Source organism: Caretta caretta, chromosome 2 (genome assembly GCF_965140235.1).
Source record: "Caretta caretta isolate rCarCar2 chromosome 2, rCarCar1.hap1, whole genome shotgun sequence".
Lineage (NCBI taxonomy): Eukaryota > Metazoa > Chordata > Testudines > Cheloniidae > Caretta > Caretta caretta.
Genome location: NC_134207.1, coordinates 22,964,038 through 22,989,332, shown reverse-complemented (window position 1 = coordinate 22,989,332; position 25,295 = coordinate 22,964,038). Strand labels below are relative to the sequence as shown.

At 43.8% G+C, this 25,295-nt stretch overlaps 3 protein-coding genes and 1 non-coding gene across 7 annotated transcripts in view; 2 read left to right on the top strand and 2 right to left on the bottom strand.

The window, feature by feature from the left end:
• Window positions 1-870, top strand: part of TBC1D31 (TBC1 domain family member 31) — a 35,149-nt gene extending 34,279 nt beyond the window's left edge. For all 3 annotated transcript variants that reach the window (XM_048841583.2, XM_075124952.1, XM_048841585.2), the window contains one exon: window positions 483-870. In XM_048841583.2, coding sequence (XP_048697540.1) covers window positions 483-628 — 146 coding nt within the window. In that variant the 3' untranslated portion in view covers window positions 629-870. The remainder of the gene's footprint in view (window positions 1-482) is intronic.
• An 81-nt stretch (window positions 871-951) lies between these two features.
• LOC125632808 (uncharacterized) lies at window positions 952-10,023 on the bottom strand. The gene is made up of 7 exons (XM_075124649.1): window positions 10,015-10,023; window positions 9,377-9,450; window positions 8,503-9,087; window positions 6,627-6,721; window positions 6,448-6,501; window positions 5,886-5,968; window positions 952-1,511 (listed from the first exon to the last, which is right to left on the bottom strand). The coding sequence occupies exons 1-7, from the start codon at window positions 10,021-10,023 to the stop codon at window positions 1,458-1,460; spliced, it is 954 nt and encodes a 317-aa protein (XP_074980750.1). The 3' UTR covers window positions 952-1,457.
• TRNAM-CAU (transfer RNA methionine (anticodon CAU)) lies at window positions 8,444-8,516 on the bottom strand. Its single transcript has one exon. It is a non-coding gene; the product is annotated as a tRNA-Met (tRNA).
• On the top strand, window positions 8,827-24,341 carry FAM83A (family with sequence similarity 83 member A). Of its 2 annotated transcripts, none has more exons than XM_048841587.2 (5): window positions 8,827-9,281; window positions 10,862-12,000; window positions 15,337-15,504; window positions 17,776-17,900; window positions 23,404-24,341. In XM_048841587.2, exons 2-5 carry the CDS (start codon window positions 11,524-11,526, stop codon window positions 23,951-23,953), a joined length of 1,320 nt encoding a protein of 439 aa, XP_048697544.1. In that variant the 5' UTR covers window positions 8,827-9,281; window positions 10,862-11,523; the 3' UTR covers window positions 23,954-24,341. The 2 variants fall into 2 exon arrangements, with proteins under 2 accessions (XP_048697544.1, XP_048697543.1); XM_048841586.2 differs by having other exon boundaries at window positions 8,827-9,323.
• The last annotated feature ends 954 nt before the right edge of the window (window positions 24,342-25,295 follow it).

Below are 25,295 nucleotides of genomic sequence, written 5' to 3'. Positions count from 1 at the left end.
GCTCACGAAAGCTCATGCTCAAATAAATTGGTTATTCTTTAGTTGTACATCTTATTGGTGAAATCCTCCTGACACTACAGGAAACCTTAATACCTTTGAAACTTTAATAGTGCTTTAGCTTCTCCATTTGCCACAAAGTACAGTATAGTAATGATACACTTTGCAAAGGACCTAAAAGAACCCCATGGAAGTCGGAGTTGCTCTCCACTTGCAGTATTTAGAGCTGTCTCCTTGATAATCAAGGGACTGAATGAAGGAATAGAAGTGCAGTAATTGTCTTGTTATATATTAAAGACAAAGCCCTGCAGTATTATTCTCCAACAAGAAATAACTTTGTACCAGTTTAGTCATGAAAAAACTGAATCCCATACAGGAGGTCAGACTAGATGATCATGATGGTCCTTTCTGAACTTAAAGTCTATGAGTCTGAATCTTTTTAATGGTTAGTTGCAATATTAATTCTGAGCCTCTTTCATTTCTAGTTTCTTTAGATAGAAGACGAGAAGAACTGGAATGCAGAGAACGGGAACTGATGGCAGAAGTCAGAGGGCTCAGGCAAAAACTTACTTCACAGGCCCGAGCTACATATCCGCTACCTCATTTTCCAGACACAAAGTGGACCACTTAAGAAAGCACACTTTATACTTTAGCAGTAACTTATTAATCACTGGAATTCTAAATAGTTATGTTGTGATCAAAGAAACTGATTTTTAGATTATTTATTATAAATGCTTTTGGAAATACTTTTGTATATAAAAATAAAATACTAACTAGAAATGTTATAGTTGCACACTTCTGATTGTTCTGTCCATAATGACACTTCATTCTTGATTTTTTTAAAAAATAAACGTACTTTTTTTTATTGCTGAACCACTGAATAGTCAATATTTGAGTACAAGGCATATTCTGATTACACCAATTCCCTGAAAAATCAAAGCACTGTTAAAATGATTTATTTGTCAATAGTGTTTAATGGGAGCCTCTTTTGTAATCATTTTAATGTTTTCCATCTGTCTGTTATCTGGTACAGTCAACCCGTGGAACTGCTTGCCAAGGAGAAGTCGTGAAGGCCAAAAGTATAACTGTGTTCAAAAAAGAATTAGATAAATTCATGGAGAATCGGTCCATCAGTGGCTATTAGCCAAGAAAGTCAGGGATGCAACCCCATTCTCTGGGTGTCCCTAAACCTCTGACTGCCAGAAGTTAGGACTGGATGACGGCTCACTCGATAAATTGCCCTGTTCTGTTCATTCCCTCTGAAGCATCTGGCATCAGCCACTGTTGGAAGACAGGATACTGAGGTAGATGGACTATAGGTCTAATCCAGTATAGCCGTTCTTACGGTGCATTCCAAATGAGGTAAAGGTGATCTAAAAGTAAAACTAGATATAGTGACCAGATCCTTAGCTCCTGTAAATCATCTGATGCTCCACTGATTTTGATGGTGCTAAAATGATTTAATCCCAGATGTGGATTTTGCCCAGTATAGGAGTTGGAACATCATGTAGAAGCTGTAATATGAGGAATAAGAAATGAAAGTAAAATGTCAGATGTTTTTGAAAATTCTAAAGCTGGAATCTGCCATGCCAATGTATAGTGATTTAGAATCAATTTCTTAAACAAAATTAGTATCCATAGCTTAGCTAGTCAAAATAAATATGTGGGCCTGGAAACTGAGTTGCTCATTCTCTGTGCTGAGGACTGAAGTTTCCTGTATCCATCTACTCTATCTCAGCTAGCCACTTGTTTCTGCCGAAAATATTTCTCTTCATGTTTGAGAGCAAAGAGTAAACAGTCTTAAAGTCCTCAAAGCAGCAATTTCCCAAAGGCTGAGTAACACAATTTAAATTTCAAAATGGAAAAAATGCTGTAGCTCAAGTGCTGTTTCTCTTATATATATATTCCACTTTTAGTGTGCGTGCACTCGAGGTTGGAATCTTTTGGCCAGTAATGTCTGTTAGGGCCACAACTGCATCATGAGTGCTTTCATATCTCCCACCCAATGGCATAAAGGGCAGAGTGGGGCCAGCCAACCCTCAGTTCCTTCTTGCCTGTGGGTGTGGGGCAGAACTGAGAGCAGTGGCTGTGTCTCTTACATATTTGCAATAAAACTGATATTTTCATACATACTTACAATTTAGTGTAGGTTTATATTGGAATTCGAAAAGGTTCAGAAAAGGGCAACAAAAATTATTAGGGGTATAGAACGGCTTCCGTATGAGGAGAGATTAATAAGACTGGGACTTTTCAGCTTGGAAAAGAGGAGACAAGGGGGGGATATGATAGAGGTCTATAAAATCATGAGTAGTATAGAGAAAGTAAATAAGGAAGTGTTATTTACTCCTCATAATACAAGAACAAGGGGTCACCAAATGAAATTAATAGGTAGCAGGTTTAAAACAAACACAATATTTTTTCACACAGCGCACTGTCAACCTCTGGAACTCCTTGCCAGAGGGTGTTATGAAGGCCAATACTATAACGGGGTTCAAAAGGGAGCTAGATAGATTCATGGAAGGTAGGTCCATCAATGGCTATTAGGGTGGGCAGGAATGGTGTCCCTAGCCTCTGTTTGCCAGAAGTTGGAATTAGGTGACAGGGCATGGATCACTTGATGATAACCTGTCTGTTCATTCCCTTTGGGGCACCTGCCATTGGCCACTGTCAGAGGACAGGATACTGGGCTTGATGGACCTTTGGTCTGATCCAGTATGGCCGTTCTTATGTTCTTATGTTAATAGTTCGATAGTCAGCTTAGGACAGTTTTTGTTAGGTGTCCATTCCAGGTAGGGTTTTTTTTAATGGTTTTAGCATTTATGGCTGAGCAAAAATCACCAGCATTCAAATACTGTCCTTCATACTAGGTGAATGCTCCTCAGTGATGACAATATATGTGCCTGTTTAGTTTGAATGAGGGGCATATCACTGACAAATGCTCCATTTATCAATTATTTTCTAAAAATCCAAAAAGGGAGGGAAACTGGCTTAAAGCTTTATCCGCTGGGCAAATTGGAGACCAGCTTCTGACCTAGGTAAATAAGATCTACCCACATCTCCAGCAGAAGTGCTCCAGTGACTGCATGCTATAACTTCCTCTAATGCTTCCGTTCTTGAAAAGCACTCCTATGCTCCTAACACTTCTGAGCCCACTTCATCAGCAGAAGGAGTTAGGATGCAGCACTGCTCTTCTGAAGTGCCGGAGAACAGGTCTTCGTGTTAAGAAAAGGCTTAGATCACCTCATGTCTCCTCTGAAGCTCAAGGGTAGAATAATGCCGGACTTAGGCCTTTCTGGCACCTGAAAATACTGGTACTAGCTAAGGAGCACCCACAAGCAGCCTCTATACTGCCTCTACGGCACCGCCTGCTGAGCTCTTGGTGCCAGAGCTTCTCTCTTTAGTACTCATAACCTTGGTACCAATCTTGTCAGCACAGTTTATTCTGATACCACGTCCTCAGAATGGCTGCTCATGCTACAGTCTCAACACCAAGATTCATATCTCTGGAAGATCTAGCAATGTCCTTCTCCCTTGAGTCACTACTACTACTGTTGGTAGTAAACATTCCTCCAATGATACCCAGTGCCAAAGAAGTATCCATGGTCAGTATGTCTGCAGTACCAATGAAAAAGAGTTTTGCAGTTCCTGGGTTTCCATCTGTCACCGCCAGTAGAGGTGCCACATTATTCCTTTTTTTTTCATTGGCATCAGATAATAGGGAAGTTCATCTACCTACTCTCTAAGATCCCTCTCATATGGCCCCTATTCATCTAACAGGGAATGTAGAGTTCATGATCACTATAGTCAAAATATGAGCTATAGACAAATATTTCTCCTGGTACAAAAGCCCTCCTCCCCAACTTACTTTTCTTACAGCCCTCATTCCTGGCTGTATTGAGCACCATGGTGCTTCCACCAGGCTAGGAAATCATCCTTCCTGGCCCCCACAAGACCTAAAGCTCCCTCCCCAGTAGGGTCTATCAGAGTCCAACAACAATAGCCACCCCCAAATGGCAATTGCTGATCCTCAGCTATTAATTATTTGTATTACCATAGCATCTAATTGCTTGTCTCTAATGAAGAAATAAATCCGCCACCTGAACTGCTCCCACTGCCATCTTGTCATCTTCACCTTATGAAGCTGTGGGTCCTGAATGCTCCATCACACCCTGACAACTACAACGTCTTTCAAGACCACCTTTGTTGAATGGCAGAAACCTTAGGATTCCAGTTGAGGTAGTGCAGGAGAAGTCCCAAGAACTATTGGACACCTTGCCCAACTCTATGCCAGACAGACTGGCTATGCCAGTAAATGAGGAACTATTAGAACCTGTACAGTTCTGGCAGAAAACTGCATCTATTCCTCCAACATCTATAAAGACAAACGAAGTAGAAGGTGCCATCTTTGGGGTTTGAGTGCCTTTAAACTCATCCCACACTTAGATCTCTTGTTCACTGTTCAGAAGAGAACAAAACAACAAAGCTCTAAGCAACATGTACAGAAAAGGAGCCCAAATGTCTAGATATTTTTGGATGGAAGAGTTACTCTCTCTGCCAGCCTCCAGTTTAGGATTGCCAATTACCGGGGACTCCTTGCCAAGTATGATTACATAAATTGGAACTAGGATTCGGACTTTACAGACAAATCTCCGCAAGAGTCAAGAGAAAGAATTAAGATCCTTAATTGCAGAGGGTCAGTTAACCTCAGACCTCCTTACAGGCAATGATTGATATGTCGGGTCCTGCAAAGAGATCACGGACAACAGCAGTGACAATGATATGGGCATCGTGGTTGCAATCCTCGGGGATCCCCAAAGACATATGAAGTACAGACAATCTCCCTTTTGAGGATTGTAATCTCTTCATCAGCAAGGCAGCTGCTGCATTACACTTTTTAAAGGACTCCTGAGCTGATGTCCCTGGGTGTATACACACCACAAAGAAACAGGTTAAGCAAACCTATGCCAGGCTGACTTTCAGCCGTTTTCTATCTTCCATGCTACAGTTCATTGGAATCTCCTAGGAAGAAAAAGACATGGCATAGAACAACACCTTCTGCTTCTGCTTCATCCGAAAAGGTGCGGCAGATTTCTCCCTTAGAGGTAGCCAGTTTGACAATTTAGATGAAAGCTGCTTAAAACATACCCAAAGGACTTGTACCCCTTCCCTACCCAAATGGGAAACACTTATTTTATCGCCAAGCTACTTAGGCAATGTCCCCTCAGATTGTTGGGGCCTGGAAATCATCCAGGGTGGATATTCAGTCCAGTTTCAGGCTCCCCCTACTTCCCATTTACTCTCACTATTCCTTTTCAGGGATCCCTCTCACAAGAGATGATTATACCAGGAGATAGATGTGACATTACCGAGGGTACAATCTGGACTGTTGAACAGCTGTGTCCCCTCAATTCTCTAATGTGGGGTGCCTTTTATACTGCTTTGCTGTGAGAGCAACCACTCCTGATCTGCTCTCACACAGCCTCCCACATGTAAACGGCTGCCAGCTCTACTGTCTGAGTGCTATGGCCAGCCACTCTTGAATTACACTGCAGAGCAGCACCAGCAAATTCCCAGTCCCAGACTTTCCCCCAGAAATGTCTGTCTCATAGTGCTGGAAAACACAAGCTCATATAAAGTCTGTCATTTTATTCATAGAAAATGATATGCACAAATCCTGTTATCTCAAATGGACTTTCCCAAACACTTCAATCCAAGCACACTGGTTTAAATAAAACAACAAAAAAAAACTTTAACTACAGAAATATAGATGTTAAGTGATTACAAGTAACGAGGCATAAAAGTCAGAATTTGTGTTTTATGTTTTATTTCTTTGCAACCAATACCTAACTGAACAAGGTAAGTGAGTTCAAAGCAAAAGTGTCTCTCACCCCATGCTTCAGCAGTCTTACTGGCTGAATTCCTTTCAGACAAGATCCAAAGCTGTTTCTTTGTTCCTCAGGTGTTGTGTCTGCTGTGGGTAAAGAGAAAGGGAGGAATAACTTGGGGCATCTGTTTCCCATTCTTATAGCTTTTTCTCTTCCTTGAGAATCATTTCCAACTGGGATTTAGGAGACAAAAATCTGGGAGGATGGGAGCCTGCATCTGTTTCTTTGCCAATATGTAAATTTCTCACACCCTTTCTCCTGTCAAAGAATGGCTGCTTAAACAGATGGTAGTCCATTTGGTTTTGTTGACATCTGGCTGAGGAGTTGGCTAACTATCGAGCTAGAATCCTAAAAATAAACTAGTCGCATCAACCCCAGGAGTGGGAGGGGCTGGCTGACCAGAATACGTACCCATCCAAGACATTGGCATGTTCACAGGGCAACTAGCCGCCCTCACCACCCTGGATGCACTCTATTTTTTAGCACACGAGTTCAATCAGAGCTATCATGGGTGACTCTCGTGCTGACAATCGCATCCCCAGCTCAAAGTATAGGCATACGCTACCTTTCATCCAAGGCACAAGAGTGAGGCTGCCAACAGACAACACATGGTGATGTTCTAAGTGAATAGACAAGGAGAAAAACTGTCAACCCATCAGGCAGCAATCTGCTTGTGGTGTTGGTGCATCTGTTACCAGCCAGACAGCTGTGCACCTACCAGACTACAGAACACTAACAAATCACCTGAGCAGGAAGTTTCGAGAAGCTCACACATGGACTGTAAAAGCCTACCATTCAGACAGTTTTTCAAAGTGGTCATCTTCATGTGGTCTTGTTTGCTATAGAAATAAACAAAAATTGTCCCACCTTATGCTCCAGGGGAGACCCAAGTCCAGGATCTCTCTGACACATTCATCGCTCCTCGACCTCCCCCCGAAGGTTTGATGTAAGCAAAACCAACCAGGAATTTGGTAGGAAGAGCCAAACAGCTATTTTTTTCAGCATCAAATGCCTTTATTAATGCTGGGACCAGCTTTTTATTCTGTGTTGGTGGGCCTAGCACAGTGGGATCCTGGTTCATGTGATGCTATGGCAATACAAATAATAAATATAGCATTATAGTTGTGTATAGCACTTTACAGGCAAAACACCCCACAAGACACCAGGTGAAATCCTAACCCCAGAGACAGTGAAAGCAAACCTAACCATAATTTAAATGAAGCCAGGATTTCAACAATTGTCAATACCCCAAATGGCCTACCAATGTAACGGCTTTTACTCTCCCATCCCCAGGCTCCAACTCCCCTGCTCGGTCATCTGTTCCTTTGATTCCTGCAGCTACCATCTAGCTCAGGGATGGGCAAACTCTGGCCCAGGGGCTGCATCCGGCCCTCCAGATGTTTTTATCCAGCCCTCAAGCTCCCGCTGGGGGAGCGGGTTCCGGGGCTTGCCCCATGCCGTGCAGCTCCCAGAAGCAGCGACATGTTCTCCCTCTGGCTTCTACGCGTAGGGGCAGCCAGATTACTCTGCACACTGCCCTCCCCCCCAAGCGCCGGCCCCGCAGCTCCCATTGGCTGGGAACTGTGGCCAATGGGAGCTGCAGGGGCGGCGCCTACGGACAGGGCAGTGTGCAGAGGTGCCTGGCTATGCCTCTGCTTAGGAGCTGTAGGGGGGGACATGCCGCTGCTTTTGGGAGCTGCTTGAGGCAAGCGCTGCCTGGAGCCTGAACCCCTGACCCCCTCCCACGCTCTGAATCCCTTAGTCTCAGCCCAAAACACCCTCCTGCACCCCCAACCCCTAATTCCCAGCCCCACCTCAGAGCCCCTCACCCCCCCACACACACTCCAACCCCCTGCCCCAGCCCAGAGTCCCCTCCCACACCCTGAACTCCTCATTTCTGGCCCCATCCCAGAGCCTGCACCCTCAGCCGGAGCCCTCACCCCAACCCGCAGTTTGGTAAGCATTCATGGCCTGCCCTACAATTTCCGTATCCAGATGTGGCCCTCGGGCCAAAAAGTTTGCCCACCCCTGATCTAGCTGCTGCTCCCCTCAGCCCAGTCAGTATACAGTATCCCCCACCACCCCTGCCTCTCTGCCCATTCCTGTCACTCACTTCACCCCATGCACTACTCTCCTCCCCGCCCCGCCACACCTCCCGCAGGAAGGGCAAACGTCTCCTTGGCGTGTGGGGGCCTGGCCGGCCAATGGCAGGATGTGGGGGCTGGGACGGATACAGCCGGAGGGGAGGCGTGGACCAGCACGGTGGGGGGCTCACTTCAGCGTGTTGGGTGACTGAGGGCTGCAGGGTGGGGCTGCAGCAGGGTGCACCCTCCCCCCCCCCAGGTCACAACCCAACCTGGGCCCCTTCCACGTGCAGGGCTTTAGAAGCACGATTTTGTAGCGCAACACTGGGGGGTTGGAGGGGGGGGCTCAGCTAAGTGCTTCGGCCTTGTAGCCCCCTCCTCGCAATAACCCTGCAGCCCCGGGCCTCAGGGGGCTTCTGAAACCCAGCGACCGAGCTCAGACCAGCGTTGGGAGGGCGTGGGGAAAAAAGCAACCGCTGCCCCGTGTGAGGATCGAACTCACGACCTTCAGATTATGAGACTGACGCGCTACCTACTGCGCTAACGAGGCGGCTGAAAGCGAGGGCCGCGCACCGCCCCTCCAGCCGGGCCCGCTCGCCTTGCAGCGTTCGGCGCCCAGGGGGCCGCGGCGAAAACGGAGCCCCCCAGGGAAGCCGGGGCGGCGAGCTGCGGGGCTCTGGCCCCACCGGCTGCCCCCCAGCAACACCGGGAGACGACTGCGCCCGCCCCGTTGCCCGCCCCCCAGTGAGAGGGGCACCCCGCCGGCTGGGGCGCTGCCAGGGTGGGGCGGGTGCGCCTCAGGGAATGGGAGGGAGGCCGCTCGAAGGGCGGGGTTGGGGGGCCCAGCCACACCCCCCCAGCCGCCCCCCCCACGCAGCGGCCGCGCTCGCCGCAGCTCCCGAGGGAGGCGGGGACGTCGCTTCCAGTTACTGTTCGGGAGCCCCCGGGGTGTGTGCGCGGCTCCCCGCCCCGCCAAGGGGCCTCCGGGACCCGGCAGACTTCGCCGCCCCTGTCCCCGGTCCGGGGGCAGCGACGTGGGTGCTCGGTGCCCCCAGCGCAGGCAGTTCTGAGAGGGGGCTGTCTGTGCCGTCGCCCCGCTGAATCCGACACCAGAAACTCTTCTGAGCCCCGCAAAATCCCTTTGCGTTTATAACGGAGGCATTCAGCTGGCGCGGAAAGGAACAATGGTTTAAGCGTCCTGGAACTGGTCGTGTGTGCTGCTTTAATGAGCCTTCTCCATTTTCTCTGCCATAACGAGCAACAGGAAGACGAATAGATTTTTTTTTTAAAGCCACGACAAGCGACTTTAATGACTGTATGTGTTCAGGTGTTAACTGGATTGATTTATGTTGACAAGGTGCTATTTTACATGACTAATTAATTATGCCAAATAATTTTCCATCCACATACTTGCACTTAGCAGGTCCCTGAATAATTACTTTTTGGCATTGCTGATGCAGCTGCACGCCAATGCTGAGGGCAAACTACAGTTTATTAAAGTCAAATAGTCAACTGTTTCTTAGAGACCAGCACGTAGTAAACTCGTTTAATAGAGCAGGCAGGAAAGACTCCAAACACAATTCTCCTTCGGAACTTTAGGGTTGGCATTTTCCACCCATTTATTTCAATTTAAAAATATTAATGATTTTATAAGAGTGTGACATTTATTAATAACATAAGCATACTTTCTTCCTTTTTTATTATGAATTACATTAATTCATAAAAAGAAAAGGAGTACTTGTGGCACCTTAGAGACTAACCAATTTATTTGAGCATGAGCTTTCGTGAGCTACAGCTAAGTGAGCTGTAGCTCACGAAAGCTCATGCTCAAATAAATTGGTTAGTCTCTAAGGTGCCACAAGTACTCCTTTTCTTTTTGCGAATACAGACTAGCACGGCTGTTCCTCTGAAACCGGTCATTAATTCATAAAGTAGCCACCACTGTAGGATCTGGGCTACATTTACATTGAAAATATTAGGACCTATAATGTTTAAATGACACTGTGGTGAAAACATTTGTGCTCTGAACTGCATTGGTGGTGAATTACTGGTCTCATTTTCGCTAGCCTAGCCCAGACCCCAGAGCCCTCAACACCTTCTTTGAAAGCTCTGTATGTCTAGAAGTTAGGTCCTATCTTGTAAGTTGCTCCACGTGATCCCAGAATCAGGGGCCGAGATAGTAAGTAATGCATAGGTGTGGGAACTAAAGGTGAGTGGGGGGATGCTGCAGTGTGGGGCTCTGCTGCCAGTCCCACTTCTCAAGTCCCAGCTGCCACAGGCACAGTGAAATAAAGAGTGATATTCACAAAGGTATTTAGGTGCCTAACTCCCACCAATGTCAATGGCACTTACCTAAGAGACTTCACAGCAGGTGAATGGCAGCACCAGAGTCAAACACAGGTATTGTGCCTGCAATATTCGCAACCCCACACATTCAAAAATCAAGAGTCGGGGCCCAAAATCATGAGATTCTTAAAAAAGCAATAAATTTTGGGCTCTTTATGTTGTCCTTTTGGTTTCTCAGCCTTTCAGGTGCACTTGCACCATGTTTTTTAGATTTTCTCCACCACTAGGATGTTTTTTAAATAAAAGGTGCGATTCTTGTGCAATCACTTGGCACCAGGAGCTGGGGGTTTAAGGAAAAAGATCACAAGATGTGATCAAATTATGAGAATCTGAAACACTGTGAGACTTTGATCCCTGCATGAGCCATCTGACAACATTCCCTCCCAGTAATAAGCTTGTTTTATTTTCACTCAATGGTGAGTAGTTTTAAAAGAAATAAATTACTGAAATCCCTAAAGTAATGGTCAGGTATTATGCATGGGGCACAACTGTCACATTTAGTCCATTTTAAAACTTGTTTTCTTTTCTTCTTTTTGTTTAAACAAACAGTCATGGTGGCACCAGATGCAGCCAGTGGCCAGGGCCCCTTTAAACTGTTTTGAAATTATGGAACGGCTGATGTCTTCATTCAGATTAACATCTGAGTTGGTTTGGCTCCACAATAAATGCTATAGGGACCCCTAGAAGCCTCGAGCTGTTTTGGAGATTGTGCAACAGTGCTTGGAAAGGTATCTCCTTTTGCCTCAATGCTTCACACCCTTCAGAGAGTACTGCAAGGAGGGGATTAAAGAAGTGTGATTAAATCAGACAGCACTGGGTAATGTGAGGTTGAACTCTTCATGTGCCCTCCAGGCAAGGTGTGTGTCTATCAGATAAGCAAACTAATCAGCTTTAAACCTATGTTCCATCTGGGGCAGAATCCTTGCTTAAGCACGACATCTGCAAACCAGCCTCTTCAGTTTTTGGATACACTTGTACCAACAAAATCAGCGAGAGCTTGTGGCGCCAATTTGCCTTCAGTAGTAACATTTATTTGTTTTTACTAACAAATGATTCCTTCAACAAAAGGGAATTTACAACAGAGTGGAGTGCAAGTGGGAAGCTCATTTGTTCTTTGTTTACATGCAAGGTGAGCTGTGTTGGTCTCTTATGTATAGTCTATATGCACAGTGCTTGCCATACGCATCAGTCAACTGCTGATCCAAAGAATAATGAGCCGATCAAGACATGTGGGCAAGATAAGGAAACGGCTGGAGGAGATCAAGAATCAGTCAGTCAGGCCAATAAAAGCAGATTTCAGCCACCATGAAAGTGTAAGACTAGCTACTGATGCCCTTTTGGATGGTGGGACTGAATCCTATCTCCAAGCCTTAAATGAAGAAGGAGAGGTGGCTTTTCTGTCATCCGTGGAAGTTCAGTATATCAAGAAAAATGCCAGAGAGCCTTACTATGCTAATGAATCTCATGCAGAGAAGGAGACTGGACCAAGGCAGAATGATGCTGGCTCTCTTCAGTCAGGAACATACTTCCCTATATCTGAAGGTAGTGAACCAGCCCTGCTTCACACCTGGAGCACAGCAGAGAAGCCCTATCTAAAGGAGAAATCCAGTGCCACTGTGTATTTCCAAACAGAGAAGAACAGCAACATCAGAGACATTATACGCCGCTGCATCAGCAAGACCAGTCAGGTAAAGAGAAACTCCATGTTTCCTTTGGGTTTGTTTTTCTCCCTCCTTATAAATACTGTTGAATGTGGTGCTTGGTTAGAACAGGCCCTGGTATGTGCCTTACCAGTGCAACTCTGTCTAAGCAGGGGTGATACAGGTCATTCTATGCTTGCCCTCTCTCCTTTGCAGACAGTGAAAGACACCTCTCACATAGTCTTGTGAAAAACTGGAGCTGGTTTTGTTATGTGAAGGCCTTAAGGTAACAACTGTGCCGTTTGGGTTTGGCATTAAGGGAAACCAGAGTAAGACCAAGCAAGCAGCTAACAATTTCGCTAATATCCCAGACTGAGCTAAATTCAAACCCAGACCTCCAGTGATTAGAAGCTAGTACATTAATTCTCTGGCACACCTAAATTCTCTTGTTCTTCTTATTTAAAATACATTTATTTTATTTGGGTACATTTATCTTAGTTGCGCAGCCATTTTGTATTTGGGACACCAGCACACAGCCTGTCTGAACCAGATAGCTGCATAGTCACCGTAAAAACCTTAGCATGTAGTTTTGCTTTGAAAAGTGACTGTAAGAATGGCACTTACTCACCAGATTGCTCGCTGTGTGTATTCAGAGCAATGTCTTCTTACTTCAGTGACTAAAATAAGTGTTCACTGCTCTTTTTGTCTCCCCTTATCCCTTCAGAGCCAACAAAGCTAAGGAAGTAGGAGCTAGGTTTTCTTTTTGTGCACTGCAAACAGGTTTGTTTAGTAAGTTCTAACCAAGTACATCTGTGCAACCCATGAGTTTGGACAGGTGTCACTGAGGTCATAATTTGAAGACAATAGATAGAATAGGTGTCAGTGAGGGTCTAATCTGGCCTGTGGAACCTTTGTTACTGGTGATGGTGCAGGAGAAGGAAAGAATCGGTTTAGAAGCTCAGACTCCAAGTTGGGTTTGAAGGGTTGGCAGTTAGAAAATACATCATTGTATTTGTAAACTGAACAATGTTTTATCTGGAGATGTTTGCAAGACAATAGTACCCATAGTCTGTGTAATTTCTGAGTTTATAAACAACCCACAACTAGTGCTGCAAGTTACTCTCTCTAAAGGGATGGGACACGTGGCACTTCTGTCAGCCTGCAGCTACTTTGGCTTATCTAAACAGGTTGTCCTTCAACCAGGAGGCACCTATTCCTCCAGAATGTTGCTGAGTCATGTGAATAGAATGAAGTTGTGAGTGAGACTTTGGAGGAGACTATTAAAAAGGCTTTTACAGTGAAAGTTGCAAGAGCTCTTATGCTGTAATCAGATAAATTTCATTTTTTGTTGATGACTCCAGGAGACGCAGCACAGAATGTGCAGCTCAAGGAATATAGGGGGCAAAGGTGGCTTTATACCTCCATCTTGAATCCTAGCTGTTGTGGGGCCAGTTTAACCCACTTGTGTAAATTAGAGCAGCCAGAAGATTTGTTTCCTTTGGTTTCTAGTCAGTTTCACTTTGAGACTCTCATGCACTAGCTCAGTTTGGGTGTAATCAGTGCAGGGGTGGGGGGGGAAATGTTTAATCCCAAATAAAATTACATTAAAAATAATTGAAAAATTTTCTATTAATATTAGTGTAATCCTTCTGCCCATCAGAGTTGGCAGCAACAAGGGCCGGGTTCAATATCTAGGGGTTCCATTCCAATAACACAATGCAAAACCGGCTCGAGCCCCCACCCAGTGACCTGGGACAAATATATACCACCCCCGCTGGGCGCCTCCAAGAGGCAAGACTTCCCCTCTCGCAAGCACATAGTCAGAGTGTAGCAAAAAGCCTTTTAACAACAGAGAGAAACAATGCAGCATTATGTTGGGGAAACACCACCAACAGGATTCATAACATAACCCAAGCAAATTGGAGCGTGTCCATTCCCTTTGGTTCTTGAGTCCAGCAACCCAAAATCACCCAAAGGTCTCTGTCCCTGGTCAGGGCAGCCCCAGAGTTCAAAAGTTTATCTGCAAATGTTTACCTCCCAACCTGGGTGGAGATGGGGTGGGGTGGGGGGATTTAAGGGGCACCTTACATGGTCCAAAACTGATTGCCCCACCTCTCTATGGGGCTCTGCTTTGCCAGCCATCCCCATGAGCTGCTCAGGCTCCCCCACTACTTACTACAAGCTGAAATCAGTGAGTGTTTTGTTAGGGGAGCCTCAGTGCTGGTGCACCATTAGCCCAAAGTGAATTCAGCTCAGCAGCCTGTAACAAAACTCCTAATAGAATCAAAATTAGCTCTGTTTCAGAGTAACAGCCATGTTAGTCTGTATTTGCAAAAAAAAAAAAAAGTACTTATGGCACCTTAGAGACTAACCAATTTATTTGAGCATAAGCTTTTGTGAGCTACAGCTCACTTCATCAGATGCAACTTAACTCTGATATTCTACAGTGGCGAGAGGAGGAAGTGCAATTAGCATGTAAGGCCCTCACCAAAGAGCCCATGCCACCAAGTACCAGTACCTGTCTCCAACCTCTCTCTATTACTGGGTGTTGGAACCCATGACCCTTGCCTATCGAGGGCTGCTTAGTTGATGGTGAGTCCCTCCATCATAACAAAAGGCCGAGTACAGTTCCACTGTCCTTGATTCACATAATCAGGATAATAACAGTTTATTCCTGCCCCAATAACAGAGAAACTGGGACTCCTACAGCAGCCAAAGTGACCACCTAGGCAGGGTGGGTGTGCCTATGCAAATGAGATCAGGCCCTGAAGTTCTTTTCCATGACTCGCCACCAGATGTCAGGGTAGAGCTCATCCTGACTGCTTACATTAGGTTTTATGAAACTCATTCTGAAAATGAACTCTAAATGTTGGTTCTAACCTGAGTCCACCCACATACAGAAAGTTGTACAATTGAGGATTGCTCCAGGCTTGAGGGGTAACATGGAAGAAGCTTCTTTCTATGAATTCATACTGCATACATTTGATCTGTGGGAGAAATTCACCTACTTGCTAAGCCCGGTGTGTATCTTGTATGAAATAATCCTGTTTTAGCTATTTTCCTATTGTTTTCTGGTTACTGTTTAATTATTTTCACCAGTACTGAACCCGGGGCTACAAATTCCTAGGCCATTCTATAGGTCCTTTTACTAAGAAACCTTAAAGAAAAAATATTTTAGGCTGGTTTTATATGAGCAATAAAGCAATAGCAAGATATTCCTTTGAACTGGGTGCTCATCTATATACAAGGAAAGGGATCTATATAAAATTTTCCCTTCTCCAACACAACATTTCAACTTATATTTGTAAAATAAGCATTATATTTTCTTGGTATCCCAAAATCATATATCTTTGCTCTGTTTACACCAATGTCTTTTCTCCCTAGGTTCTGGCCATTATGATGGATGTTTTCACTGATACTGAGATATTCTGTGATGTGTTAGAGGCAGCTAACAAACGAGGTGTTTTCGTCTATCTGTTGCTTGATCAAAGCAATATAAAGCTCTTCAGTGAGATGTGTGATAAGGTGCAGATTGGAGAGGATCATGTCAAGGTATTGCTGATTACACAAAACTCTTAAAGCCTTAGAGCTTTCGTTCCTAATGTCGAACTTGTTTTGACTCATACTCCTCTGTTGTAACTCAGTATCATGGGTATTAATTTGAATTGTGATATAACAAGTATCTGGCTGCTAGCCTAATTTGTCTTCAACTATGTGAAAGAAAACTGAATAAAGAAATAAACTTTCTTCTATAAATGGCCCCCAAGTTTCTAATAAATTGAGGCTAATTAAAAATTTTCATGATGGTGTTTGAACCATTGTTAAATCCCAAAGCCGGGGAAGCACAAGAACTAACGGGTTGGTTTGTTTATTGAAAATATGCCTTCATGAAACACAGGGTTTAAAAACTTATGAGCCAAAGTGTGCTCCCCTTTATTCATCCAACGAACACGACTGATCTGTTAGTACTCTGATCCTACAAAGACTTAAGCACATGTGCTTAACTTTATACCTGGCAAGTAGTGCTGTGGAAATCAGTGGAACTAGAGCCAAGCACAGTGGCATCCTGGTCTATGCTAGGGCATTATGGGCTAGATTCACAAAAGGATTTAGGTGACTAACTGCCACTTTAGATGCCTAAATCCCAGAATTGGGCCTCACTGGGATTCATAAAGTCCCTGCTCTGCTGTCACCAAACCCTAAACTCACTCAGTGCCTACAGTCTCACAGTAAAAGCTCCCGAGGCACCTATGTGTCTGCCTCTGAGTGTGTGCACTGCAGCCCCATGCCAGTTGTCCGGATGCCTGAGCCCGAAAGCATTGCGTGAATATTGAGAAGTCAGGCTTTCTGCCACCTAACTCACCTACAGGGCCCGATCCAGCAAGCACGCTGAGAACTCACGTAGCAGATTGGGCCCGTATAGGTGAGCTTCTACAAAGCAGCTGGGAGTAAGGGGAGGAAAGTTTCACTGTGAAGAAATCATTTTAAAAAGTCTTTGGAGCAGAGGGACTGGATCCTGGCTGTCCAATGTGAGTGCTTTAACCACCAGGCTACAGAGTCATTCTTGGGCTTGCTTGCTTGCTTGATGTCTGTCTCTGGCCCAATGACTCTTTCATTAGTTAATCCACAGTGGAGCAGCATCAACAGCTGTGAGATCAGAGGAGGGCTATGTCAGAATATCCCAGAGGCCAGCGATTAGGGCAGTCAGCTGAGGACAGACTTGGATGGGGGGGGGGGTGTCTCTCCCAAAGCCCAGGTGAGTACCCTAACCATTGGGCTAAAAGCTGTGAGGGAGCACCTCCCCCTCTACTCCCAGCTTCTTGCCAAAATGGTGCTGGCACCTTTCTGCAAGAGAGGGAATGCCGCTGAGAATCCCAGGCAGAGAGAAGAACCTTCCTGTGGTCCAGACTTAGGCCTCTATCTCTGAGACACGAGAGGGGCTTTCACACACCCTTCCTCTTGGCTCCTCCCATTGGCTAGCTTAGGTGGGCCAAGGAACCACTTAACATGATGACATTTGGGAACCCCATTCTAGGGCACCTTTCCTTCCCCATTCATTGTCTAGGGAGCCGAGGCACCTAACCCAGGCTTTGTGATTCCCAGTGATTTTCTAGATGCCTAAGTGAAGTGTAGCAATGCGTAAGTTTCTTTGTGACACTAGCCCTATGGTACTACAAATAATAATAATACTCACAGGGTGTAAAGTGCAGCATATGTGTAAGTCTTTGTAGGCTCAGGGCCTCATTAGTAAGAGGAGTGGGTTTTAGCCCGAGATGTTTTATACTAGAGACAACGTAAAACACTAAGAACTAGATCCTCATCTGGTGCAAACAGACATAGTTCCCTGGAAGCTAGTGGAGTTGCACTGATTTACACTAGCTGAGGATCTGACTCTAGGGATCTAATTCTAGTCACAGCTATGGACATACCCCTGCCGTTCATTTCAAAAGGTGTTGCGTCACAGTCATAGAGCTGGGCGGGGCCCAGCTATGTCCAAAAATTTACAATACTGTACACCATAGCTCCCTTTTGTATAGGTTTCCATACAAAGGCCAAATATATAGCCCAGTTTGTGCACCCATTGAAATCAATGGCATTGCATCACATGACAAAGTCTGACAAAGATTTAGTCTAAATTCTATGCAACTGCACTTTACAGTATTAAAATATACAGTTGGGGAATTAAATAAGAAATCCTAGCAGAGGGAGGGGGAAATTAAGCAATACAGGCTAGCGGAGAAGAAAGATTACCAGCTAAATTTTGCAATAGGATGATGAATTTTAATGTGTTTACTGGTTGTTGTTGTTTTTGGTCTTCTCTAGAATATTTCAGTCCGAAGTGTTACTGGAGAGGTTTACTGTGCCAAGTCAGGCAGGAAATTCTCAGGGCAAATCCAGGAAAAATTCATCATCTCTGATTGGAGATACGTTCTCTCTGGATCATACAGGTGAGACCAGTCATCACATGTTCTACCTGAGGTTAATTCTATTATTATTTGAATTGAAGTTGTACTTAGGGGGGCCCTACTCAGGGATCAGAGCCCCATTGCGTTAGGTGCTGTACACATGAAGGCTGGGTTACAGATAAAAGTATTTCAGAAAGTAAAGGTTTACTCTGGATTATGATTCATAGGCCCTAACCACACTGAGGATCAAGAGTGGTTCCCCTTAAAGTGTTTTGAGGTGTGTTTTTTTTTTTTTTTTTTCCTTCTGAGAACCATTTTATAACCGTGCAATGGTCAAACTGTGTTACAGAGACTATTTACCCTGCATAGCAAAGTTTGGCTATCCTCATTCTCAGAAAAAAAGATCCCTGTCTCCAGTGGTCATGGATAGCATGTCGCAAGTCATTCATGGTTATACATGGTAGTTACTGTGCAGTCTGGAACTGTGGCAAGTTCATACTAAAGCTCTACTGCTGAGAGGAAGGCTGGCGATGTGGTTAGGGTGTTGAACTGGGACTCAGGAAATCTGGGTCCAATTCTTAGCCCCCCCCCCCCCCCCCCAGACTTCCTGTGTGAGGTTTGCCATTGACTTCTGTGGTGCTAAGCTTTCACCCTTAATCTTTCTGTAGTTTGGTTACGCAACTATAAAAAATGTGGTGATAAGCCTTATTTTCCCACACCCTTTGTCTGTCTTGACTGTAAATTATTCAGGGTATAATGCCTAGTACAGAGGACTCTGATCTCAATTGGGACATCTAGGCACTACTCTAATACAAATAATAAATAACATTTATACACATAACACCACTTTTGTGGTTTTAAGACACAGGGTGTACAAAGGGCAATAGGCTGCGAAGTTTGAAGTTCCTTGGATCTAAATATTAATTGGTTCAGTCTCTACCAGAGAAAATTGGAGCTAATTGGAACTGGTCAACATTTTTCCTTTTTTCATGAAACATTTTGAAAATATAATTGTTTCTGTTTTGAATATTGCAAGGAAATATCTTTTGTGGTTTCTGAAAACTTTCCAAACCAAAGCGGTTCTTGTATGAGACACAGCTGGAGTGAATATCTCATGTATTTATGTGTATATCCATCCAATCAAAGAGTCAGGAAAACATCAAGTGACAGCATGCCACAACCTGTACCCAATCACAATTTACACAATAGCAAACCAAAAATAAATCAGTAATTTTTAAAAAAATTGCTATTTTCCCCCTCACAAATAAATAAAACATTTAAAAAAAAATTGAAAATTTGTAGCTGGAAGTTTTCAAATAACTGAAACATTTTGCTGGAACCAAAACATTCTCATAAAAGCTATAATTTTCAAATATATGCTGCTTAAAAAAAAAAAAGTTCAAAAAATGTTGACCAGCTCTAGAGCTGATGGCCTATCCTAGTAGAGACTAGGATTTACCTTAACTGTTCATGGCTGACTCAAAAGAGATTGTGGAGCAGAACTAGAAAGCTGCCCATAATACTTACCACATTTTTCATGTTATCAGCAAATCATTACCAAGAGACATGTACATTTCCATCACCTTACGGAGCTCTTAATGTGGCATAGGTCAGCCTCTGTTTGGAGATTCACTCTCTATTTTCCTTTCAACTAGCTAACTTGTCATATAGAAACGCTAGATTCCTGCCATCCACCTTAGCAGATATGATGCGTCTAGCCTTTATTTTCTGTTAATTACGCCTGTAATATCTGGCCTGCAATGTTTTCATACCGGTATAACTATTCTAGTTAGAGGTGTGGTTTTATTGTTTTTAACCGAACAGCCCACTTTAATTTCCCTTCCAACATGTAGTGTTGCTAATTCTTGCAATTTTATTAAGTCTCACAACATTTGGAGTATTAATTAAAGCCCCAGATGCTAAGGTTAGGAGATTGCATGAGCATCTGAGCGTTCATGTTTAAAAAACTACATTTCTAATCTTCATGGTTACAGAGAAAATCTTGAAAACTTGACTCACGTGAATCCTACCGGCTCAGAAACCAGAAGGTGAAGAAAAAGATCCAAATTGTATTATTTTTTTTAAATGTCATGCTCTTGGGGAGGTCTGACCAGTATAAGAACTTTTATACCAGTATAAATGTGTCCACACTATGTGTAGAGGGAGTGGGGGATACAGATAAAGTGGTACAACCTGTGTGCATAGACAAGATCTCTGCTGGCCATAGAGACAGCCATTTTGTGTTCAGTTCTCATCAGACCGTGAGACACACCTACATTGGGTGCTTTTTCAAGGACAGTTTATTTTTGTTCTTTCTACTTTTGTGTTCTTTTAATCTTCTGACTGAAGATGCTTGAATGCTATTAGTATACGTAAAAAACATACCAGCAAATCCATGTTGTATTGAATGTGTATGTAAGGAAAGCAAATGTGAGGGAATGGAGCAAGCAGACTTTTTCTCTAGCAAAGATTTTCTCTTTGCTGTAAAATGGCTAGCACACCCACCCACCATTCATATTCAGAGTCGTGCCTTGCATTTATCATTGCTGTTGCAAGCTGCTCTAACCTCAAAAGCTTTGTCAAACTGCATAACCTTATACTCAGGCCAGCAGAGGGTGTGGTGAATACCAAATCTTTTATACATAGTTTAACTCCATCAAGCCCTGCCGTGTTTACCATAGGCTCACACACCATGTGTTGTTTTTGGCTTGCTAGCTTTTACTTTGTTCACTCTTGTTGTTTTCCTCATTCCCCTATCCCAACCCCAGTTAACCCTCAGTCTTAGCCAGCAGCTTATACTCCTGGGGAAGATCAATGCAAACGAGCCTTTTTGATGAGTGATGATAATAGAGACACTTTTGCAACCGATGTTCCTTAAGAGTCTCATTTGTGTAGGCCTTAAAGGTAACGCAAAATCACGTCAGCTTAGCTTTTTGTCGTGGATCATTAGAAGGGTTTGAATCTGGTTTAGGGGGTAGTTTCCATACAGTTTTATCACCTGTACCTCTGGCTTTGGGCTGTTGGAACATTGTATGCATTATAAACCCTACTTTTTCTAATTCTCTCACGTATATAATCAAATCAGTCTTTAGCAATGTTAGGTCAAGTATTTATTTGTGTGCGCACTCTCAGTGCTCATAAAAGAGGCCCAATTAAAAGCCCTGGAGAGTGAACCCCTTGCCTAGGGTGACCATATTTCCCTTAGCTGAAAACGGGACACAGGTAAGAGATGGTCCCTGCTCAGGGAAGGTTACTTTATACATCTCTGAGGCACAATCCTTTAAGTAAACTCCTCACTATCCTGTGATGCAAGCTGTCCCAGGTTGACCCAGACCACCTGTAGTGTCCAGCCAGAGAGCGGGGGCTGCTGCCCAGGGGACAGGTTTGAAAGCATCCCTGCCTGCCAGCAGCAGCAAATCTCTCCAGTCATGCTGGTGGTGGGCAGCACTAACTTCAGAACTGACCCCCTGTCAGCAGCCGCCGCTCTCCCCGGGTCTGCCAACACCACAAATGCCATCTTGCTGATTACCCAGATCTCATGATTCCAAATCTGAGCCCATTAAAGGCAAAAAAGAGCAAACACGAACAAATATGAAACACATCATAAGGTTTTCAGCTGATTTTACTCATCAGATCAATTAGTATGACTTTTTCATGGAATCTCAAGAAATAATTTCTGCTGTAGTGTCTTCAAAATGCAAAAAGACAAAGCATTTAAAATAGTGCCTGTTCTATACAACTGAGCACAAGGTATACTGAAGCTAGTAGTCGATCTAACTGCCCTTCTTATAACATGCAGTGTTATATTCTCTTCAGTACAAAGAGACTTAACTCGGATGGGATTTTCAGAAATACTCACAACTCTGCTCCCATTAAAGTCAATGGTAAAAACATCAGTGGGAGAAGAGCTGGAGCAAAACTGAGCTCCCATCCACAAGGTATGTTCAGATTTAAATCTGATCTCTGAAGCACCTCTCATGCACACCTATGGTGTTGTAAATGTGAGCTATAAAGGAAAAGTAAAGAATTTCAGGGTCAGGAGCTGCCAGTGAAGTCTACAACATTGCACTGACAGTTTCCAAATGAACTTGCTGAGAGAGTGAGAGGATACAGTCAAAAACAGGACTCCAATGTATTAAGAATAAACTCGGAACAGGCTGTTCTACATGGTTAGGGAGGCAAAATACTAGAATTACTCCACAGAAAGATCTACTAAGGAGTGAATTAATAAAACAGCATTAGTCTCAGGCTGGAAGGATCCTTTTCACACCCAGTATTTCTTACCTAACGTGATTCATCTTAAAATTGTACATTAGGCAGTGTTTTCAGATCTTCGCATAAACTGCACAGTCTATTGTGTTTTGAATTATGCTTTTTGGATGAGTTTATACTAATAGTAAAAATTACTGCCTCCCCTGAGCCTTCCCCTCAGAAGCGGGAACGCTGTACATAGAAAATATGCTAATGACCCAACGTGGAGATAAAAGTTTCCACTGAAAGAGTTGGATAGTTCCTGAAAGAAGATGCAGCTATGGATACAACTGCAGGAAACAGGTTAATATAGGTTTATTATTCTCAGAACTATTACACATAAGGTATGTGGCTCTTCCTTTAAAATCAGCCAGCTCCTGCTTGCCTTATTAATTTAGTGCCTGCTCCGTTTCTCATTAGTCAATGGAGAGTCTCTTTAACTTAGTATGAGTTGGATCTGGCTCTTTCTGCTTATTAGATACTCAAATACTACAGTGTTGCTTGCAGGATAGACAGACAGGCATCGTGTGTCCTTTGGCTCAGTATCCACATAGTCTTTTGCATTAGTTAACTAAAATAGATTCAAGATCGCTCCTTTGGCTAAAGTGATGCAACTTTGAATGTGGACAGTTCTCTCTTTGTGTGCGTGTATGACGTACAACCAGAGTAATACAACACTAAAGCCCAATTAAAGGTACAGATTTTGAAATATTCAAACATACTTGCTGTTTAACACCATATTAGTGATACTAGTTAATGCAACAAGGTACACATGTCAGCTGCAGGGCTTCCACTGCACACATTTCAGAATTCTTGTTTGTTTTGGTTTTTGCTGGAAGGCACTTTATTAAAGTGGGATATTATAGTAAAAAGACCCATTCCCTCACTCTGACAAGGTGAAAGAGATGTGTGAATAAGTAAGGGATTTTGGATAAGATTCAAGTGGTAGATTTGACTCATTGTGATCTATACAAATACCCAAACTATCACTGCGCTTGTTGGAATTAACTTTTATATAACAGACTTGGCTCACACCACTCCCTTTAGAGGGTTAGTCAACTTGACAAGGTTCTTGAAGGCTTCAGAGGCAGTTGTAATAACACTGTTTATCATATCAAAGACAGGGGATTGACATTAAGTTACTTGCATCTCACCTGGAAAACCAATCTTGTTAATACGTTTGGACCATAGGTTTCAACAATATAATACACAAGCCATTGGCATAATCTTTGCATTGTTCTCCAATTTCTCATGGACAAGGTTAACACGGACTTTATGTTCTCTTTTCTTCCAGCTTCACATGGTTGTGTGGCCAGGTTCACCGGAACTTCCTTTCCAAGTTCACTGGCCAAGTTGTAGAGCTCTTTGATGAAGAGTTTCGACATCTCTATGCTTTGTCCAAGCCAGTGATGGGACTGAGATCTCCCACACACACAGTGCCCTTCTTGCTAAACAAGAGTACCACCACCCAAGGCAGCCTCACTAGCAGCAGCAACCAGGGAAGTGCCAATACTCCTTCAGATCCATTCAGTAGCTTGTCGGCTAATAGCACATATCAAACCAAACAACCCTCCAGAACTCACATGTACAGCAGCAACCCAACATCACAGTCACCACTTCATAGAGGTAACTCCTTCCATGGCTACACCTCATTCATGTCAACCCAACCATGGAAGGCCACCCAAACCAACTATCATCAGTGGCAGTTTGGTACTGATACCCCAGCAGTCCTTTATAATAATGTTAACATCTACAAACCTATGCAACTTAGACAAGACAATGTAAACAGGTCAAGGTTAAACCCAGTGTGGAGATGCCTTCATAAAGCTAACCTGATTACATAACCACCTTGTTTTGTATTGCAAATGTATTGAAGATTCATTTTAGCAATAGCCTGTTTAATAATGAATACTCAGCATAGAAATTATGTAGAATACAAAAGGGGGAGACTTGCAAGACTGTGTTCTCTCTTTATTTTGTTTCAAGCCTTAGGGATGATTGTATGTTTCAGTCACAAAGGACAACCACCACCAAATGTTTCTCAAATTAATAAAACCTAAGTCTGCTAGCACTGAAACCTTGCATTTATGATACCACCATTTAGGAACAGAAGTAGTAGCATTGTTTAAAATGTCGGGTACATCGATCTGCCCTTACATAATGTATTTGTGGTCAGGTGGTTAGCATTGCCAAATGAAAGTGCATAAAATAACAGTTTGATGATGATTTTTATGTGCTTGTGAAGTTTTCTGTTTATTCACTAAAGATACTGGCGGCAGTCGTGCAAGTTCTCTCATTCGCTGCCACCATGCCTCAATCCTGACTTGGAAGGATCACTTGAAGAGTTGAGAGAAGCACAGCCTCCATCTCCATTCAGTCATCTCTGCTGAGACTGGTAACAAGGGTGCCAGTTGTGGTCGTGCTTTCTGTGAATAGACCTGTTGTGACAATCCCCTGGTGTTATCTGGACTGGTGATCGGCTAGGTCACTCCAATCCTTGACTCTGGGAAACAGCCTTACCCTGCTCTGCTGTGAGAACCCCCACTCCTGGGCTGGTCCTGCACAGACTCTGGCATGGAAGCTGCTCCCAGCTACATGAGCACTTTCTGCCAGCTGCTGCTCGGATTGTGCAACCGAATGACACTAGTCAATATCTCCGGTCCCAGACACAACCCTAGGAACATCCACCTTGCAGTGTCCAGTTATGCCGCTGGATGCTGCAAGCTTACATGAGTTCATCAATTTAACAAAGAAATTGATATGTCTAGGCTTGTTATCCCAAGGGGAGTTTCTGACACACCACAAACCAAACAAACTGCTTCAGGTAGAATAAACAAATTTATTAACTACAAAAGATTGACTTAAAATCTAAGCACAAGTCAGATTTGGTCAAATGAAATAAAAGCAAAACACATTCTAAGCTGATCTTAACACTTTCAATGCCCTTACAAATTTAGATGCTTCTCACCACAGGCCGGCTCGTTGCCCTTCAGACAGGCTCTCCCCTTTGATCAGTGCTTCAGTTGCTTGGTGGTGATGTCTGTAGATGGAGGTGGAAGAGAGAGGAAGAGCATGGCAAACATCTCTCCTTTATCATGTTTTTTCTTCCCTCTTGGCTTTGCCCCACCCCCTTCAGAGTCAGGTGAGCATTACCTCATCCGTAGTCCCAAACTGACCAAGGGAAGC